The sequence below is a fragment of the Durio zibethinus genome, chromosome 27 (assembly GCF_047325235.1).
Source record: "Durio zibethinus cultivar Kanyao isolate XHJ-2024 chromosome 27, ASM4732523v1, whole genome shotgun sequence".
Lineage (NCBI taxonomy): Eukaryota > Viridiplantae > Streptophyta > Magnoliopsida > Malvales > Malvaceae > Durio > Durio zibethinus.
In genome coordinates, this window is record NC_143188.1 from 14,554,307 (window position 1) to 14,574,121 (window position 19,815).

The following is a 19,815-nucleotide window of genomic DNA, read 5'->3' on the forward strand; positions in this document are numbered from 1 at the left end:
AATTATAATAAAATTTATATATGATAAAAATTAAAATTAAAAAATATTTTGTATGTAAAGAATTAGCAAGAATTATGATATTTTAATTTTTGTTTTTTTATGAAATAAATATTAATTTTTTTATTAATTATATTTATATAAAATATTATTAAGGCCCCGCTCCCGCTAAAATTCAAAAATCAACTGCTCTCTCTCTCCGAAAATGTTGATGGAAGATTCACAAGAACCGGACGTCACTTTCTCTCTCGGTCAAGAACCAGCTATAATCCAATGCTCCCAAGGCCACCGGACCACCCTCTCCCTCCGCACCGAACAAGGCGGCTCGATCTGCCTCCTCTGCCTCTCCAACCTCATCTCCAACCCACGCGCTCCCACTCTCCACGTCTCCTACGCTCTCTCCCAACTCTCCAACGCTATTTCCCAACCTCTTTTCCTTAACTCGCTTCTTTCGTTCCACCCTCACTTCCTTATTTCCCCTCTCCTCCACGCGCTTTCTTCCTTCGACGATGATCCCATCGCTCAACAACTCATTGATATAATCTCCACTCTTTGCGCCTCTGCTAAAGCTTCTGTAACTGCCGATTTCGTTGCACAAGTTGCCGAAAAACTCTCTTCGGCCGCGTTGGTGTGGAGCCGGAGGCAGCTTTATATGGTAAGTAGGTATATGTTTTGAAAGTTGTTTTTGTCGTGGCTCTGTTTGGATGCTGAGAAAAATGAAGCCTAAGAAAGAATAGCTAGAATTCTTATTGTCGTCTGTGATTTAACGGGGTGATATTATTCTTTGTTGTATAGTAGTGACTCAGTGAGTTTGAACTTGTTATTTGCGTAGTTTGCGTTTGGTTGCTGAGAAAATCAAGGAAAAATAAGAGAAAGAACGAGAGTTTTCGATTTTATGATGGTTGAGAAAATGAAAGAAAATATAGCAAATTTTGAGGTGCAAAACTTTTTCTCTTATGAAATATTCTCAACAAATTTAGGCAACTGATCTATTGCTATGTCTGGTTAACCCTTAATTCCAGCTTCACTGCTTGGGAGTTCTGTTGAACTGTCAAATTGATGATCCCTGTATGCACATCAGAGACAAATTTGCTCTAATATCCAATTTGGTAGCAGGTTTTCAATTACCAAGGTAACAAAAAAAGGAAACTGGATATTACAATATGGTGTTTTAAATATGGGTTGTTAGTAGTACTTATTTACATGATTGTTTCCTACTGCAGTGATGAAATCCAAGGAGAGATTCTTTTTGTTCTGTATAAACTATCCGTTCTTGGGTATGCACCTAAAGATTGTGTAGGAGCAGATGTTCTTCGGGCTTTTTGTCCCAGTCTGTTGCGTCTGTCAATGGAAGCCCTTCTGAAAACCCAAAGAGATGATGTACGATTGAATGGACTAGGTTTGTCTAATTACTTTGTGTGTGTGTATATATATATATATATATATATATTCCAAAATAGTAAAAAAAAACTGATACTTTCTGCGAATCCCACATGGAAGTTTAAATTTTGTCACATTCCATGATAGGCAACTCCATTATGTAACTCCAGTTGACATCATTCAAAAGTGATTGCCTCCAGTCTACTTCACTGTTTGGTTTAACTCGCTGTTGTGCATATCATGGTCTCTATTAGGGTCTTTATTAGGAATATCAGGGGTGCGGATGTGTATTGATCGCTCATCCCGCACAGTAGGCCGTCTTCATCTATGCAGCTGCAGTTCATCATGATCAATCTCAAACTAAAGGTTTCTAATCCTACTTTTGTAGCTTTTTTAACGCTCTTGGTACAAATTGGATTGTTTGGAAATGGACATGGAAATGAAATAAGCAGCACGAGTTCTGATGAAGCAGACAACTTCATGCAAACGACAGAAGATGGACTAGATGAAACCCCATTGAGCGTATTGTTTGCTGAGGCCATCAAAGGTCCACTGCTTTCATCAGACAGCCAAGTCCAAATCAGCACACTGGATCTGATTTTCCACTACTTGTCATGTGGAGATGCTTCCAGCAAACAGATTCAAATTTTGGTAGAAGAAAATATTGTGGATTATGTGTTTGAGATATTAAGATTGTCAGGTAAGTGAACTAAATCTAAACTGGTAACAGACATTCAAGTTTCCTCAGCGAGTCATTACACATTGACTAGTTCTTGTAGCATTCTATTGACTAAGTTCTTGTAGCATTTTATTTCTATTGACTAAGTTCCTATAGCATTTTATTGACTATGTTACCTCAATTTATGGTTAACTAGTTCTGTTCGGGAGAATTAGTCATGACAGCATTTTTTTTTTCCAAATTCTATCATTATCTAATGACCCAATTCATGTGTGCTCATCATGAAATTATGCAGGTATTTATTATTTGTGCATGGTGCTTATGTTCGTTAACAGACATACAAATATGCCTGCATATTTATGTACATATGTATGATATCATGCTATGAGGCTTTTGCAGTAATGAAATTGTACAATTGTTGAACAGAATGCAAGGATCCAATGGTCCACTCTTGTCTTAAGGTTCTTAATCTCTTTCCCTGTACTGAGCAAGCCTTCAGACAAAGGCTTATTATTGGTTTTCCAACTCTGATTCCAGTACTGCGTCATGTGGCTGAAGTTCCTTTCCACCCTGCTCAAATTCACATATTAAAGCTCATACAAAACTGCGTTTATGATTGCCCTGGAATAGCATCAACCTCTAACATTGAAGAATTAGCTCTTATTTTGTCAAGGATGCTTGAAAGGCATGGAGATGGGGAAATTGGCATGATTCCGGAGACATTCCTATTGGTTTGTTCTACCTTTGTAGTTCTTTTAAAATTGCCATCTTCTCGAGTGGCTTCAAATCTGGCAGCATTACTTCAAGAATCATTGAAACATGCTGTTTTAGCTTGTCTGGCTATCTATGAGAAAGATCCATGTCAACTCTTGCATCCTTTATGCCTACTTAAAGAAGCCTATTCTTACAGTCACGAAGAGTTTTTTGCAAACAAGTCCAGCAACTTGCAACTGCGAACTTGTGCCGTGGACATATGTACATCACATATATTACCTTGGCTTGCCATGGCCATTAATGAAATTGATGAGGAAATTGTCCTGGGGGTATTGGAAACATTCCATTTTATATTGCTTCAAAGTCCTGATATCCAAGCAACAGAACTTGCAAAAGTCCTACTTTCATCCTCTTGGTTCAGTTTGTCATTCGGATGTCTAGGATTATTTCCCACTGAAAAGATGAAATGGAGAGTATATCTAATGCTCAGTTCACTTGTGGATGTTCTTTTGGGAAATCAAGCTGGACAACCCATTAGAGATGCTGCTTTGTTTCTTCCATCTGATCCTACTGATTTGCTATTTCTGCTCGGGCAGAAGAACTCCTATAATTCAGATTTATCTTCTTGTCAAGCAGCAGTTTTGCTGCTTTTACATGTCAGTTGCCTACGTGATGACTGGTAAATGAGAGCCTGGTTTTTTCGTCCCGTTCAAGTTGCATTTTTAATATTGGTTCTTCACCTATATTTACTACTGTTCTTGATATCTTCCACAGGCTTGCAGATGAGAGATCGGTTTTAGCTTCTCTGGAGCAATATATTCTTGTTAACAGTGTAGATTTCCTCTCTGGGTGTGTTGACTCATTTACAATGATGCAAGTGTTGAATCTTTATGGCCTATGTAGAGGTCTTGCAAAGGTGAACAATCAAGTCTCCCACAGCCTGGAAGCGGAGAGGATCTTGTTCCATATACTGACTGAAAGTGAATGGGAATTGCCTTCTGCAACGATTCATCCAGTGGCAGTGATATGGTTGTTTCAACAAGAGAAAATCAGCAAGCCTTTATCTTGCCAACTTCTAAAATTCTGCGTAAGACATTGCTCAGATGGAAACCAAATAATCATCCACCAGGATAATAGCCACATTATAGATGTAAGAGTAATTGCAGAGTTGGTTGCAACAGGAAATAACTATGCCGCAGAACTTTTGATGTGTTTATTGGTACGGCTTACCGAAGAAGGAGCACAAAATCATGACATTATAGCAGTAGTAAATCTTATATCAACAATCATTGACATCTTTCCAGCTGCCTCGGACCAACTATGCTTGCATGGCATAGGAAATGCAATACTAACGGTTGTTTATCATAATTCAAGTCATTCTTCTTCCTCAGAGTTACTTGTGACCATCTTGCGTCTGCTATTTAACATTTTAAGTACAGTGCATGCTGAAACACTTTCGGATGGAGAATCTTGGCTTCAATTGTCTTCAAAGGTACCGTATCAGTTTTCTTGTTTACAAGTACTCATGGTTTCATGAAATTAATGGGTCTTTTATTTTCATTGTAGTTGATAGACTACTTAATTCCTGCACTCAGAAAGTATGGCTGGAATCATGAAGGTTTACTTTTAGTGGGCATTCTCTCCTTGATTTTGCACCATTCTTCCAAAAAAGTACTCATTGAAGCTTCCAAAAGCATAATTTTTAATGCTTCCTTGATCTCTACCGTCAACAGCATAGTCCAGGCTGCCTCTTCAAAGGGACCTGCTCTAATCGAGTATGACGAGGGAACAAGTTCAGGGGAAAATCTAATATTTTTGCTTTTGTTATATTACTTCTCTTTAAGATGGTAAGAACCTTCTTATAATGCTCCTGTAAAAATCCATGTCGTGAAAATTAACTTCTTTGTTGTCAGCTTACGTGCTGTTCTACCAGAGGTTCTGGACTGGCAAACTTTCCTCAAATCACCAAATATGATACAACCAGTTTCTGCAATCAACATTCACTGCCAAGATTTGTGCAGGCTGATACATTTCGGATCTCCAATGGTGAAGCTTGTCGCTTCATCTTGCCTGCTGGAGTTTCTTTCAGGAATATCATATCAGAAAAAATGGAAACATGAGGAGTTACAATGCTGCATGGGTTACCTAATGTCCATAATGACTGTATTAGAAGGTCTGGTATTTTATGATGACTTTAGGGTGGCAATGAACTGTTGCCTTTGCTTATCAATAATTTTAGGGTGGGCACAGCCGGACATGCAGGAATCAGCAGCTGCGAGAAGTAATTGGTACAGGCTAATTGTGGAGGAAATGACAATGCGTATGGCAGTTCCATACTTAGCATCAAAATCATTCTCTAATCATCACAAGCCAGCTGTTCATGTAACTGTTGCATTGCTAAAACTTCAGAAAATTCCAAGGTGGATGAGAACCGTGTTTGATGGCCTTTACATATCTGGTATAATTGATAACCTTAAAGTGATGGATGTCAGCCCTGAGATGGTGCTTTTATTTAGAGCTCTCCTGAACTCTGGATTCTTGAAGGCAGAGCACATAGCCAGTCTCAATCATGTGCTCCAGGTGACATTAATTATTATATGTATAGTTTCTGTTCTCATTTCTTTTGATTGTCACAATGGTTGGTTTCACTATGTACCATCATAAAAAAAAAAAACAAAAATATATATTTTTTATAAAGGATGCATAGCCTAGAAACAGCAAAAGAAATTGCAAGTACTGAAATTTAAATTCTAGATTTGCTAGATGCCAATTTTTAAGGATGACTGCATGAACTAATTGAACTAAATTCTATCTTCCAAAAATATGTTTGTTGAAAAGTAGAAAGAATAAACATTACATTGTCCAAATACTTGGGTTCATGCATATTTCCCTTGCAGGCCAAGACCTAAAAACCGTAAAATGTATTTATTTTCTTTTTCATGTTGCAGGCATGCAGAAAACGCATATACAACAACAGTAAAGAACATATTAAGGACAAACATGTTCAGAAGATTGTCTCCTCGTCAGATGATTTGGGTGAAGTTTGTGAGTATCTCATTCACTTGATGATGTCCGAGTCATCTTCAGACACCAATTCTGGGAACAAAAGACTGTTTGAAGAAATAGAAATGTTTTTCAGCACTTTAACATTAGAAGGTAATAGCTGAGCCTTAATACTGTTTCAGTCTTCATTTAATGTTTTTTAGATTTTCTGGACCTCTTACCTAAGATGCTAATAGCTGACAATGCAATTTGTCTTAAACTGTCGTGTGTAACATGTACAAAAACCAAAATTCTGCTTATATTTACAATTTACTATACAATTCAACAGTTAGAATAGCTTAGTAATCCAATTGGATGTATAATTGCTCTAATAAATTTAGCCAACAGTAACATGGCATGCTGGAAAGGTGTTAAATTCTTAATTCCAATGACTAGGATTCAAATCCTAGTAACTTTAAGTATAAAAAATCTAGCAAACAACTTATCATAGGAAGAACAAGAAGTTAATGGCTTGAGGCTGTTTGCTCTGGTGAAGTAGCCTCACCGGTCCACTCACCTCTGCAGGACTACCAGGATCACCACAACTGGTATCCCGCCTCAGTGTATTACAGGCACATTATGCTTAATCTTTGTATTTACCCTTACAACACTGTCTACAAATCGCCATCTTGTCTCTCTTTTCAAACCCAGCAAGTAAATTCTGCAGAACTAGTGTTTCATAACCTAATGGTTTGTATCTAAGAATGTTGCTACATCTGTTAAGGTCAATTTCACTATAATGCTGATGGCAACTTTTCCTACACTATGACTAGCTATGATACTGCCATAACTGTTCAGCTAATCTAATAACAAAATTAAAGCACCACTGTTCCTAATAGCATTTTGCTGCAGAGATTACTACTGATGGCACATGCTTATATATCTATTATATCAACTGTTTGTAGACAAAAAAAAAAGAGAAGAAATTTACTTGAATTTAGAGCTTACGAAATGTGTGCAGCGTCTGCATTACTTGTGTTCCCTTCACTTGTAACAAGAACAATTGTTAGATGATGTCGATTGAGTAATATGAAATTCGAGCAAGGATTACTAACTGCAAGGCTAAATCGGGAGCTAATTTATTTGAATTCATAAGAAAAGAATTGAAAGAAAATATATGAGCAAATAGAAAAAGAAATAAAGCATACATAAATGCCAGAATGACAGATTAAGCATATATAAATAATGAATTATCAGCTTTGTTTAGTAGGAAGGAAAAAAATAGGTAAGGAAAGAAAAAGTACTAATCCAATGTTAAGGAAAGAGCTTGTTTAACTAAAACAAGCCAATCCCAATCCAATCTTGAATATCCTAATACCTAAACGAATCAAGCTCAAACATAGAATTAAAATTCCTTACCAAACAAGAACCGATCCTGAAAAAACCCTAAAAAAAAAAAAAAAAACAAACAAATCACGAACATAGCAAATCTTGTTCGTGTTCAGTTCGTTTACAACCCTACCAATAATGACAGCTTAGGAAGGAAAGAAAGTGGTAAGGAAGGAAAAAGTGCTAATATAACGGTTGAGCTACAAAATGAGACATGTTTTGCATCTCAACCATTAGATTAAAACGTTTTCCTTCCTTACCCCTTTCTTTCTTTCTTTCTTTCTTCCAAATGGATTAATGATGGAGATATAGACTACAGTAACAAGGAACACGAAGACCAATATCTACTTATGCAAAATTTTCTACAAAAAGCAATGCAATCAATGGGACTAAATCAAATTTGTTCATTATGAAGGAAGCAGGTTTACTTCTACATAAGATACAGATGGGAAAAGTAGTACTATAGAAACAAATAGATTGTGTCCCATGAAAAATTTACATCAGGTTTGGTTTCCCTGATGTTACCAGAAATAGTCTGCATTCTGGCTAGTAATGAGAAGGTTATCGGTTTTAATTGTAGAAAGTATGATGCTTCCAAATTGGAAAATGCATCTTTCAGTTTAGCTTATCTGGACTCGGTTGGACAGCCTTACACTGTGGCTGCTTTGCTCTGTGTTTAATTACTGAATCAATAAGGTGGTGATATGTCCATCTTTTTTCTTCCCTGGCTTTAGGTTCAAGGGAGGTGTATACCTCTTCACAATCTCTAAGAAAATGCCCCTTTCCAAATGCAATGAGAACCAGAGGATCAGTGTTCATTTCTACAGCTCTGTAAAGAAGCCCCATCCTTCTCCAAGTCTTTAAAGCTTCAGCCCCATCAAATCCAATCTTGATAGCATCAAAAAAAATTCCAAAAGTGGTTATATCAGGTCTTACTTGATGGTTTGGTAATTCAGAAAGTAAATTTCTCAAACGCTTGAAATCTTTCATCTTCATATAAGCTAGCAAGATAATATTTGCTATTGTTACATTCCATGAAACTTTTGCCTCGTCCATCTCTTGGATAATGGAATCCATCCCTTTTCGACTCAAAAGACAAGCATGAGAAAGAAGGCGCAAACACCAAACAAAATGATTTCTACCAGTTTTTGAAGAAAGATCAATACCAAGATCATCTAATCTTGAAAACATGTAGTTTTTTATATAAACATTGGCCAATTTCCTAATTGTATCCTCCTTTAAAGTAGTCAAGTTCACAACCTTTCTATAAACCTTCTCCATCTTATCTAGAATTCCAAAGTTTGCATAAGCCTCAAGCATTGCAACCAAAGACGAAGACTGCAAATTCATCTGTTTGGAGAGCACAATTTGATGAATTCGTTCCATTTTTTGGAGCAACCCACCACGTGAAAACTCACGGATAAGCAAGTTATAGGTAAAATGGTCAGGTGGACACCGATACAATTCCATTGTCTTCAAGCATGCACCAATTTCATCATACATTTTATATTTTCCATATGCTTCAATTAGCCCATCATATGTGTCGGTTTCCGGTGCTAAACCGATTTCTTTCATCTCATTGAGGAAAAACAAAGCATCATCAAACTTTCCATTCATCGCATAAGCATGGATGATTGAATTGTAAATCTCTAAAGAAGGTTGAAGACCATAACCCTCCATTTCTCGTAGTGCCTCGACTGCTTCTTCTATCATTCCCTCTTCACCTAACAATCTTATAATCTTTTCATAGTTAAATTCATTGATTCTTGATTTCTCTATATTCTTCCACATATGAAAAACCTGCCCACAAATACATAACTATTTAAGACCTCAAAGGGCATATTCAATGATGAACAAGAATGATGACATTTGGGAAAGATAAAACATCTCATGTTCAGCAGTCTTCACTGTATTTTCCCACCCATTTTCAAACCCAAACTTTTCCATCCACTTTCTCAGAGACCAAACAAATTGTCATTTCATTCAGTTCAAAGAAAGAATCATAATAAATCATTACATGCTTAAAACCACAACAGCCAATTTCTGTAAAAATCAGAACTTTAAGGATTACATGATTAGAAAACCAGAGAAAGAGCCAAAAAGAAAGGCACCTGGAGGATTTCATTGGATCTGGAGGCATGCCTGAGAAATCTAATGACAGCCCAGAAGGTGTCTTTGGTCCAATCTCCATCATCTCCAAGTATTTGCAAAGGGCAAGAGTCCTCCTTCTCCAGCCTCTCAAGTAAGCCCCTGAGCCTCCGATGGTGATGATAGGTCTCAACAAGAAGCGTTGTATGGGATTTGGAAGAAAAGCCATTAGAAGCTGGCGGTGATGGGCGGATAGACGATAGACAACAATGGTTGGCTGCTTTTGGAAATTGGGTTCCAGAGAAAATGAAAATCTGATTGTTTTTAAAGCTGGAGGATTGCCATCTGAATGCAATTTTGCATTCTAAATTAAGAGTGACCGCATTCTCCATCTCTAAATCTTCTAAGCCTCCAGCTTTCCAACGCAAGTATGAAGAGATAATTCACTAGTATTTGGTATGAACGGACAAGGCGAAAGATGTAATTTTCTTTTAATATTTTTAATGCTTCTTTCTTCTGTCCGAAAATTATGGTTTTGTTGATTTTTTTTATCTAATTAGTTTGACTTTGATCATTATTTTTTAAAAAATTAAAAATTTTTAAAATTAAAATTTATAAATTTGAGTTTCAATTTTCTCAAAATATATATTTTAAAATTTTAATTCAATATAATATTTTAAAAAATCAAAGTCAAAAGTTAAATTATTTTGATAAAAAAAATAATAAAGGCAATTATTTTAAGACGAAATTATTTTAAGATGAAAGACATACTAATTTATTATTTTATAATTTTGGATTGGATGAGTTTTAGATTGTTAGATATAATTTTTTTAAATTAAATCCATTTTATTTGAATTTGAATTTGAACAAAATAATTTTTTTGGATTTGAATAAACTTTATACTGAATTTTAAAAATTAGATTGAATTTGAATTTAAATGAAAATATTTCAAGATTCACTTAAGAATTATTTATCCAATCAAAACAAGAAAGATTGAAATCCCTTCAGAGGTTGCTCTCTAGTTTAGTAGAATTTGTAATTCAATTTCAGCCATTGTATTGGTTCTTTGAGCTGCTGATGTTAATGTTAAATCCAAATGAGAGACTGCTAATACAAATCTATTGTATTTGTAAGGGTAATGATGAAATTTTGATCAACAAATTCAATATTAACAGAGTACAAATATTCCAGATAAAATTGATGGAACAAGTAACAAGAATTTTTTTTTTCAATAATTCTAAGAACTTAATTACATTTTTAAGAGCTTTTATTAAATCCAAATGAGAAGATAATGATCATGAAAGATGTAAAAAAGCCTTGGATGAAATTCAGAACAGATATTACACTTTGAACTTCTGATGCAATGCATGAATTTTAAATTTTTTAAAATTAAATTTTTAAATGGTATTAGCTAGTGATTATCACAAAGAATTCAGAGATCCTTACTAAACCAAGCTTGCAATTTAATTTCTTCAATGAAAAAATAAATTAAAATATAAATAATAAGAAGTTTATTAATTATTACTATGTTGCCAATATCTCATGACTCATAAAATACACATTTTCTCCCTTGACCCTCTATTTGCATAACCAAAAAGTGCCCAAGCATGTCTCACAACCAAAGATCATGACATGTATTTGCTAAGATATGTGCAAATCCCTGAATTTAATAGTTCACTTGTGCACAGTGAATTATAAATTAAGGCTAAAAAGGAGAATTATAAATTAATGCAGTGAGAAGGCATCCCCACTCAATGATGTCTCTTGATTCAGAGTCATGGGCATTTATAATTCTAATTTACAGATGAACAGCATACAAATTGTACCCATAGTGGCCTACCTTTCATTTTCCTTTTCTCTCTCTTAATATCAGCAGGATAACTTGCAGGAGAATTCCATTCTTTCCCTGCTTCCATGTTGGTTGGGTCAGCTACAGGTGTTTCAGGGCTCATAATTGAGCTAAATTTGGTAACCAAGGCTCCATTATCTTTGGCTACTTTTTCCTCTCTTGGAATAACAACAGCTGGGTTTTCTTTTGAGTTAGGGGACTTCGGTTTGGTTTCGTCATTGGCTTCAACTAGTAGGTTCTTCAGAGGAGTGTGCTGCTTTGCATTCCAGTTAGTTACCTTTTCTATGATCTCTTCATTATTCTTTCTTTCTTGAGACCCATTTGCCACCTGAGTAAGAGAAACAAACCAGCCAGCTTGCACTTGCAGAGGTGCGGCTCTGGGGTTTTCTTCATTGTGTACTGTCAGGAAAGCAGAAACAGCAGCCTTTTGGTCACCACCTCCATGTTCAACTAATGTCATGAAAGATTGTGGCTCAAATTCTTCTGATTTATCAAAATGTTGTTCTTCAGATGCAACTTTTGACTTCTTTAGGTTGGCTTTCTCTGCTTCTGAAAATGCATGTGACCCAGATGATGTTAAAGTTTCAGTGTCAATGACAGCTAGGTTATCTGATTGGGTTGAAAGAACTGTTCCATACACAAAAACAAGAAATGGACTTAATTCTTGGAACACAATGCCGCCACTTTTATGCTAAGCAATAAATTAAGGTATCTATTAATGAAACGTAGGCCTAGCTGTGCACCGGTTAGGAGAATTGAGTCTCTAGATTTAGGAGAGATCAAAACATCTAGAGGTAGACCACGAAAGATATTGATGCAAGTAATAAAAAATGATATGATGGTTAACGAATTAGATGAAAAGATGGTTGTTGATAGAAATGAGTGGCCCAAGAAGATTCAAACTACAACCTAACTTGATTCTCTTATTTGCTTTTTCATACAATTGATCTTAGAGTATAGGATATAAGGCTTAGTGTGTTGTTGTATCAATGGATTAATATCATAGAAAGCCAGGGTTACATCCTAGATTAGCTTACATAATCTACTGATGCAGAGGAATATACCACAGAAGCTCATCAACCAAAGTTAAAAAGGGGAGAAAATGCAATGATTGATTAATTAATCAAAGCAAAACAAGTAATAGAGTCTCAGCCATCCAAGTCAAAACTATTCCTAAAAATATCCACACGCACAAACACAGGAATACATTATACTAAATATATAATTGTCTATCAACCTAAAGTAGCCTTCTTCAGATCGAGCTGGTTCTAAACTTCATAAAGTTCATCAATGGTTAGTTGTCAGATTAGAAATTCTTCATCATGCTAAGATAAGTTTATATCACAATAGTTCTCACCGTATCTTTAATAAGCAAGTAGATGCTAATGTACCTGTAACAGATCCCCAATGTCCTTCCAAACTATCAGTTTGACTACTTGCTTCAATTGAAACATCACCGACGGTTGTATCAAGTTGAGGTTTAACAGAGCCATTATCGGCCTCCCCTTGCAAAATTACAGTGCTAGTCCCAGAAGCAGCCACTCCAGACTCTCTGGTATGGCTATCATCAACAGCAGCAGAAATTTGACTGGTAGGCTCAGAATATGAAGGTGAATGTATCAAGTCCTTCTTCAATTGGTCCACTGATGTTCTCTCAAACTCATTTCCTCCACTATTGTCTACTGCAGAAGCCATAAGATCTTCGCCAGCACATTCTCCTTGTACCTTGTCATCCCTACTTATTTTGGATTCATTTATGTCATCTTGACTGTTTGAAACTCTATCCAAGTGCGGGCCTTCAATCTCATTCACTTCGCCTGTGACAACTGGGGATTGATGATGAGAGCTAATGGATTCAGATGTAGAGTTGGTCTTTATTGAACCGTATCCCTCCTCTGGTCCATCCCCACTTTCAACTACATTGATATCATATTTTTCAGTTATTCTTGTCCCAATATTATCAGAATTGTCGACTTCAAATAAGTTGGAAGCTGGATTAGTATGGGTAGCTTCACATGATGTTACTGTGTTTTTCACATAATTTTCATCATCAATTCTTCTGATATTGTCACCTCCAGCTATATCAAATACTGAAGTTTCAGTCCTTTCAGAAATAACCATAACATGACTGCCATCAACATTATTTAATTTTCTGGCCTCAACATCAGCATGCACAACCATAGTTTTCACATCAAGTAAATCATTTATCATGCTTCCTGAGAAACCTGTCTGATGCAAATCATCAGCGACATAAACAGACTGTTGTTCTTCAAGAGAACAGACTTTCTTGTTCTTCTCATTCTCAGTTGTATCAGCATCAACGGAAGACAATGCATCAGACCCATTATTGATCTGAAGCACATCAGCTTTCCCCTCAACAAGCACTTCTTTAACCATAGCCTCTTTATTTCCACCAAGTTTATAGCTATCTTCAGCAACATGCATATACGAAGCATCTACCTTGAGGTCTTCATCCAGATGATTCGACAGGAAAGTATCAGATTTGTCCTGTGAAACACGGACTCCGACTTCATCTTCCTTATCAAAGGCCTCCAATTGGGGTAACTTCACTCTCCTATTATCTTTAAAACCCTCTAGCTTGATTTCAGCATTGTCTACAACGGGAATATCATTGGGAACCGAAAGCACATAAACGGTTTCATTTTCCTTTTCCTTTTTGTCATAGACCTCAGTGCCCAAATCTGTACCTTGTGCCGCATCAGTCTGTAATTGAAAGGTATATTTAGATGCGTCCATATCTTTTGCAGATTCAGCTTTAGGGGAAAGATCATCAATGACTGTGGTGAGAGCTAATTTGTCACTATTCTTCCATAACTCAACAATTTTGTCAGCCAACTCAGTCTCTGAAGTTTTATCCTCTATCTTTTCAGATGTTAGACTTGCATCGTCACTGTTTGATGCCACAATATCCATTAGATTTCTTTCTAAATTAATTCCAGGATTTCCCTTTACATCACTCTCATGCTCACCATTTTCACTCATGGATGTCTTAGAAGCCATCCTCCCATTAAACTCTTCCTTCAATTGAACCATATCATCAGTCAAAACCATATCTGAAGTTACGTCCAGTCTCTTTTCTGAAATAGACACTGTTTTAGTTATTCCATCAGCATGTCCACTAGGCAGAATCAAGCCACCTGATAGGTTTTTATTTAACTTACCTTCTTCATTTTCATTGGCATCAGTCAGTTGCCCAACAGAGCATTCTGCTACCCCAGCACCAGCACTAACTTCCCTACTCTCTTCAGAGACACCTACTAGTGTTTCAATTAGGACCACATCACTAGCAGAACTATTTCTATCCTCGGAATCTTTACTATAGCTCAAGCCAACATCTTGGTGCTCTGGTGCGCCCATTGACAGAATAGGCATACTTTGCAGAACAGGATTTTGCTTTTGGATTCTGTCAGCTGAATTCCGTGATGGTTGAAGGATATCTGCATAAGTAAATGAAACCAAATTGTTAAAATTGTCAAAAAATAATGTTAAAATTAAATCAACAGTTATGCTAGAAAGTATACCAATTAGCACCTCAATCAATGCTATCCACCTGAAAAGCACTGTGAATATAGTGAGAGTTTCATTTCTTTTATTCTAAATTTAAATGACAGGAACGGCAATTTGCATGTATTTTTATCTGTGCTATGGTTCGGCAAGTTTAACTTATTATAGACACTAGAGTTTAGATACAGGTTGGAAGTTTATATAAAATCCTTGAAGCACTCAAAGCAGTAAATTCTAATACAAAACTTCATGGGAAGTAGGATGTAAACTGGTTCAGATAAAATTGCAATCCAAACTGAATTATAAGCTTCTGCTTGGTTTGATGTAGTTACTTGATATTTGTTGATGAAAAAGAAAATTGCAATTATAGGTTACTTGAATCCTGAAAAATCAATCACCTGTCAAATGACATGACATGTGACCCAAAGCAGAATTATTTGGTTCATCTTGTATGATGTAATACATCCTAAAGTGCTGTTTAGATATCATTAGCATATGTTTGGATTAGGTTCAAATCAATAATAGTAAGTAAATAAATAGATAAAAATTCCCCTTCTGATTGGTTCAGGAGCATCCAAAACCAGAAGAGAACTGAACAATATAAATTATGAATATTAAGTTATTTATATCTTAAATTTTAAAAGTTTATGAACATTTTGGAGCAACACAGCGAATTTGGGAACACAAGGCAATTATGTGACTGTGTCATGTTTCAAATTCTAGCAACTAGTAAGTCAACAGAAGAACCTAGTAAAGTAAAAAGAACATACATTGCATGTGTCACAGACCGAGACTCAACCTCTAGGCTCGTGCGTTTTTAGGATCTAGGCATGCACTCATCCAATGTCCTAGATCAATCTAACTATTATGGTTCACATCTTTATGAGATATTATCCGCTCTAGCCTCTCTGACCTTACAGTTTTGTCTTACAAAAGGTGTCTCACAAAACAAAGAATGTGTGAACTCTTATATCTCAAGACCAATTCTAATTCACAGCCGATGTGGGATTCCTGGCTCTACTCCAAGACAGTGACATCCTCACCCATTCCAACGGAGGCCCACCGTCCTCAGTGGTACATCGTTTGTACCCCCAGAGTTGGCTCTGATACCACTTGTCACGGGTTGAAACTCAATCTCTAGGCTCGTGCCGACCCCTTGAACTCATGATTTTATCTTACAAAAGGCGCCTTATAAGGAGAAAAATGTGTGAACCCTTATATCTCAAGACCAACTCTAATACACAGTTGATGTTAGATTTTTAGCTCTTCTCCAAGACCGTGACACATGCATCTGCTACAGACTTTTGAGACAAGAACTAATCGGTAACTTGCTATCTACAAATCAGACATGGAACTATCATTTTGCAGAGAGATGAAAGTTCAAAAACAATATCAGTTTTGAAACTTCAGTCATCTTGAAGTAAGCACTAACCTCCATCATTTATATATAGGGATAGTTCAATTTGTCAGACAAACCATTAATTGGGGCATCAACATGCACACATGCCACACTCGAAACAACCGACATCAATGTATTGTTGTGTAATAAAAAACTTACTGGTATCTTCACAATCTGTAAAAGAAATGGTGACAGTAGGATCCTTCTCAGCAATCTTGTCTACTTTGTTGGCAATATGCAAACTGTCCTGCTTTTCCAGACCGATTCCACTACGTTGAAATTCCATTGCAACATCTGAAAAGAACTCACCTTCAGATCTATTGGACATTGCACCAATTACACCAATACATGTCACCAAACTATCACTTTCCATAACTTTTGGAACTTGAGTAACCAGATTCACCAAAATTAACACATTAGCTAATTAGTTCAACAAACACTCTTATGATTACCCCATGCTATTTAAAATTCAACAAATTACCCCCCAACTAGCCCATATTTATAGAAAGATACTATAATTAGGAAATGCAACATGTTTACTTACTTGGGGTTTTGTGATCCTCATCAGAAAATGGTTCATCATCAGAAGCAGTTGTATGGGTGATATCCCCTGAGTCAACTAGCTTGTAACCTTCAATGGTTCCACAGATCTTCTTGTGAGCACGCCTGTGTTTTGCACTAGGATGTGGGTTTGGAAACGGCCATCCACATTTGTGACACAAATGAACTCCATGTCTCTCATCCCCTGCAAAATCAAGGAAATCCGATTAACCAGTTTTAAAAATACAAAACTGAAGAAAACATAGTAAATAAGGACAATTTTTTTCCATAACGTGAAGAAATAATAAATTTTAGAAAAGTGTAAAATTAGAACCAAAATAGAAAACCAGAAGAAAATGAAAAAAAAAAATTGTTACTTTAGAACCAAGAAAAAAACTATATAAACAAAAATAATTTCCCAAGTGAAATAAAATGAAATTAAACACAGAAGGAAGAAAAAAGTTACAGTTTTTTTCAAGAAACAAGAAAAACCAGAACTATTTTTTTCCCAGGGAAATGGCTAACCAAGAAAGAGTGGAAAAACCAAACAACTAAAAAAATGATGACGAAGCCATGAAAATAAAAACCAAATCATGCACAAGAAAAGAGAAAAAAAAAAGAAAAAGAAAAACCTGAGGAATGATTTCTTCCCCGATCTTGATTATCCATAACTAAAAGGATTAAGAAGATGAAGCAAAATTCAGAATACTGGAGAGTGTTCAGAGATGAGAAAATTCAGAGATAGTGACACTTTAAACCATATGAATGGCTTTTCTACAAAGAAAATCAAAACCAACAAAGATAAGACTGACATTGACGAAGTGAGTATACATTAAGTGACAATAATGAAAAGGACCAAAATGGGTTAGCAAAAAAATGAAAAGGAAAAGGCTTTGTTCTTTTATAATGCATGTTTCGCTTTCCATGGTGGGTCTTAGGAGAGAGTGTACGGAACAGTTGTGGACTCTACAGGATGGTTACGGCTTATCCTTTAACCCTTGTGTCCATGTTATCACCTGCCACTATCCTTTTTGTAAATTTTCCTTTTCTAACCACTCCATGAATGGGAATTATAAGAGGTTGCTTTATATAGGGTTCTATCTAGCCAAATTCTTCTATAACATTCAAAGCATTTAGATAAAAAATTTCAGTTGATTTATACTATTATTTTTAAGAGTTATCATCTATTTTTTTAATTTTAAATTTGATTTGGTAATGATATTAATTGATATAGAACAACCCTTTGTAAAAAAAGTATTAATGGTGATGTGATAATAATAATTGTTATAGAACAATTCTTTGTTAAAAGGAAAAAAGTATCGATGGTGGCTATGATTTGGTGATAATATTAATTGGTATAGAACAAGTCTAAGAGTTCTTGAATTCCATGTATAGCCATGCAATTGGGGAATAAAAAGAAAGAGAATGAAGTAGCATTGCTCTTTGTAGAAACTACTTAATAAGCTAAAAAATTTTGGTATTCAAATTTTACCAACCACTAAATGAAATGCTTTAAGAAATTAGAGGTTAATTAAATTCTTTTATGTTATATCCAAATCAACAAATAAATTTTAAATTAAACAAATATATATTTATATACTTGTCGTTAACCTTTAGTTCTTTCCTTTCATGTCAAATTGTAATCTAGTTAAGTGAATTCAATTTTTCTTTAATTCAATTTGTAACTTTGATTCATTTTATTTCAATTTTTTTTTGTCATATTAATATTAATATAAAATTAAAATTTTGAAAATAAAACGATTCAATATAGAAAAATAGCGTTACTCTATTTATCAAAGAGATCTATTTAATAAATCTCTTTGACTAAAATTAAAATTTTTATTTATAAATTTAATAATTAAAAATAATTAAATAATAAATAAATATGTCATTATTTTTTGCATCTTTTAAATCTTTAATTCCATTAAACCAATTACTACTCGATAACATGTAAATTTTTACAAATGCACTTCCTCGGCTCCAAAATCTATATGATGAATGTACAACTTGTACAGCAGATTGTACCACATTATAAACAGACATACTACAACTACATGCAGGTGATTTAAACCATGGTTGCACGTGTATGCTCTTTCAATTTTGAGAAAACTATAAATTCACGTAACTGTGACCCATCAATTTCAACAGACAATGGGAAACGTAACCCTGACTGAACATCTAAATCAAAAGTCATTTGTTAACTAACATTGTCTTTGTCCAATCACGAGCCGCTGTCAGATAGATACGTTCTCCAAATACGATGAAATCGGCAATCTCAATCTTTGCTCTCCTCTTTACGCTTTCGTTTTTGCTTTTGCTTTTGCATTCTCTATGAAGTTGGTTGCTGTCGTTTTTACAAACTATGACCACCTTTGACGACGACCAAACCCATACCGACAATTACGTGCTTAGTGTTTGTGCTACCCGAAATGAAAAATATTTACTTTGTCTTACGGCAATTGTAAGATATTAATTAGATTTTTATTTTAATTGTATAAAATATTAATAATTTATATATTTTTATTATATTTTATATAAAATATATTATATTTTATAAAAAAAATTACGTATTATAATTTATATTGATATAAAAATATAAAATATATTTTTTATTTTATTAAGTTCATATATAATTTTTATTAAAATTTTAAATTATATTATATTATTTTTTTATTTAAAATTTTTTATATCATATCATTATATCATATTTTAAATTATTAATTCTAATCTTAACGAGGTTATGCTTTATAAATATAATTTATATATTAGATAATAGACCTTATTCTATCCTTTCTTGGAATAACCATTTTGTTTAAGGTTGTAAATTTCATACAATAACTATTTCAATTTTTTTTTTTAAATAAATGAGATATGTTGATTGTAAAGGCGTTTATAGATAGAGTCTAAGTTCCATCAATTTTTTAAAAGGTTTTGATTAAGGATTAATTTGGCTTGTTGGGTTTAAAATATTTGAATTTTTCAAAAAGGGGTAGGATCAATATACATTAATATAAAACTTTTTAATTTTACATATAATTTTATCATTAATTTCAATAAATTTAAAGGACGAAAGAAACGAATAAAAAAAATAAAAAATCCATTGTATTTATTAAAATCAATAATTAAAAAAATGTGAAATTAAAAAATTTATGTTGGGGTACGTTTATCGTTTCCCTTTCAAAAATATATTAAAATATTAATATTTTAATATTTTAAAATAAAAATTTTAATTAAAAAATTTATTAATAATTTAATTATATCTAGAATTTGGGC

At 34.5% G+C, this 19,815-nt stretch overlaps 3 protein-coding genes across 10 annotated transcripts; 1 reads left to right on the forward strand and 2 right to left on the reverse strand.

Moving 5' to 3' along the window:
- The first annotated feature begins 62 nt into the window (after window positions 1-62).
- On the forward strand, window positions 63-12,613 carry PRD1 (putative recombination initiation defect 1). 3 transcript variants are annotated; one of them, XM_089756064.1, is made up of 11 exons: window positions 519-652; window positions 830-934; window positions 1,020-1,129; window positions 1,221-1,396; window positions 1,766-2,077; window positions 2,483-3,449; window positions 3,545-4,262; window positions 4,337-4,617; window positions 4,684-5,350; window positions 5,719-5,926; window positions 12,479-12,613. In XM_089756064.1, exons 2-11 carry the CDS (start codon window positions 893-895, stop codon window positions 12,508-12,510), a joined length of 3,513 nt encoding a protein of 1,170 aa, XP_089612190.1. In that variant the 5' UTR covers window positions 519-652; window positions 830-892; the 3' UTR covers window positions 12,511-12,613. The 3 variants fall into 3 exon arrangements, with proteins under 3 accessions (XP_022722511.2, XP_089612189.1, XP_089612190.1); XM_022866776.2 differs by lacking the exon at window positions 830-934 and having other exon boundaries at window positions 63-652; XM_089756063.1 differs by lacking the exons at window positions 830-934; window positions 12,479-12,613 and having other exon boundaries at window positions 63-652; window positions 5,719-6,120.
- LOC111279755 (Pentatricopeptide repeat (PPR) superfamily protein) lies at window positions 5,564-9,702 on the reverse strand. Of its 4 annotated transcripts, none has more exons than XR_016334525.1 (4): window positions 9,253-9,702; window positions 7,895-8,941; window positions 6,744-6,799; window positions 5,564-5,880 (listed from the first exon to the last, which is right to left on the reverse strand). XR_016334525.1 is itself a non-coding variant. In XM_022866782.2 (4 exons), the coding sequence occupies exons 1-3, from the start codon at window positions 9,619-9,621 to the stop codon at window positions 6,750-6,752; spliced, it is 1,461 nt and encodes a 486-aa protein (XP_022722517.2). In that variant the 5' UTR covers window positions 9,622-9,676; the 3' UTR covers window positions 5,564-5,880; window positions 6,744-6,749. The 4 variants fall into 4 exon arrangements, 3 of the variants coding, with proteins under 3 accessions (XP_022722517.2, XP_022722518.2, XP_022722516.2); XM_022866782.2 differs by having other exon boundaries at window positions 6,744-6,794; window positions 9,253-9,676; XM_022866783.2 differs by lacking the exons at window positions 5,564-5,880; window positions 6,744-6,799 and adding an exon at window positions 6,848-6,874 and having other exon boundaries at window positions 9,253-9,676.
- LOC111307821 (Pentatricopeptide repeat (PPR) superfamily protein) lies at window positions 10,718-17,528 on the reverse strand. 3 transcript variants are annotated; one of them, XM_089756067.1, is made up of 6 exons: window positions 17,175-17,528; window positions 16,547-16,747; window positions 16,162-16,296; window positions 14,261-14,536; window positions 12,470-14,176; window positions 10,930-11,705 (listed from the first exon to the last, which is right to left on the reverse strand). In XM_089756067.1, exons 1-6 carry the CDS (start codon window positions 17,209-17,211, stop codon window positions 11,023-11,025), a joined length of 3,039 nt encoding a protein of 1,012 aa, XP_089612193.1. In that variant the 5' UTR covers window positions 17,212-17,528; the 3' UTR covers window positions 10,930-11,022. The 3 variants fall into 3 exon arrangements, with proteins under 3 accessions (XP_089612191.1, XP_089612193.1, XP_089612192.1); XM_089756065.1 differs by having other exon boundaries at window positions 10,718-11,705; window positions 12,470-14,536; window positions 17,175-17,523; XM_089756066.1 differs by having other exon boundaries at window positions 10,930-11,627; window positions 12,470-14,536; window positions 17,175-17,409.
- Window positions 17,529-19,815: the final 2,287 nt, after the last annotated feature.

Excerpts from the sequence above, each read along its gene's own strand:
- LOC111279755 (XM_022866781.2), bottom strand. The coding sequence starts at position 9,621 with ATGGAGAATGCGGTCACTCTTAATTTAGAATGCAAAATTGCATTCAGA. Across the intron at positions 8,942-9,252 it reads GATCCAATGAAATCCTCCAG|GTTTTTCATATGTGGAAGAA; the intron begins GTGCCTTTCTTT and ends ATTTGTGGGCAG.
- LOC111307821 (XM_089756065.1), bottom strand. The coding sequence starts at position 17,211 with ATGGATAATCAAGATCGGGGAAGAAATCATTCCTCAG. Across the intron at positions 16,748-17,174 it reads GGGAAGAAATCATTCCTCAG|GGGATGAGAGACATGGAGTT; the intron begins GTTTTTCTTTTT and ends TTGATTTTGCAG. Across the intron at positions 14,537-16,161 it reads TACAGATTGTGAAGATACCA|ATATCCTTCAACCATCACGG; the intron begins GTAAGTTTTTTA and ends TTACTTATGCAG.
- PRD1 (XM_022866776.2), top strand. The coding sequence starts at position 203 with ATGTTGATGGAAGATTCACAAGAACCGGACGTCACTTTCTCTCTCGGT. Across the intron at positions 4,263-4,336 it reads GGCTTCAATTGTCTTCAAAG|TTGATAGACTACTTAATTCC; the intron begins GTACCGTATCAG and ends TTTTCATTGTAG. Across the intron at positions 5,351-5,718 it reads GTCTCAATCATGTGCTCCAG|GCATGCAGAAAACGCATATA; the intron begins GTGACATTAATT and ends TTCATGTTGCAG.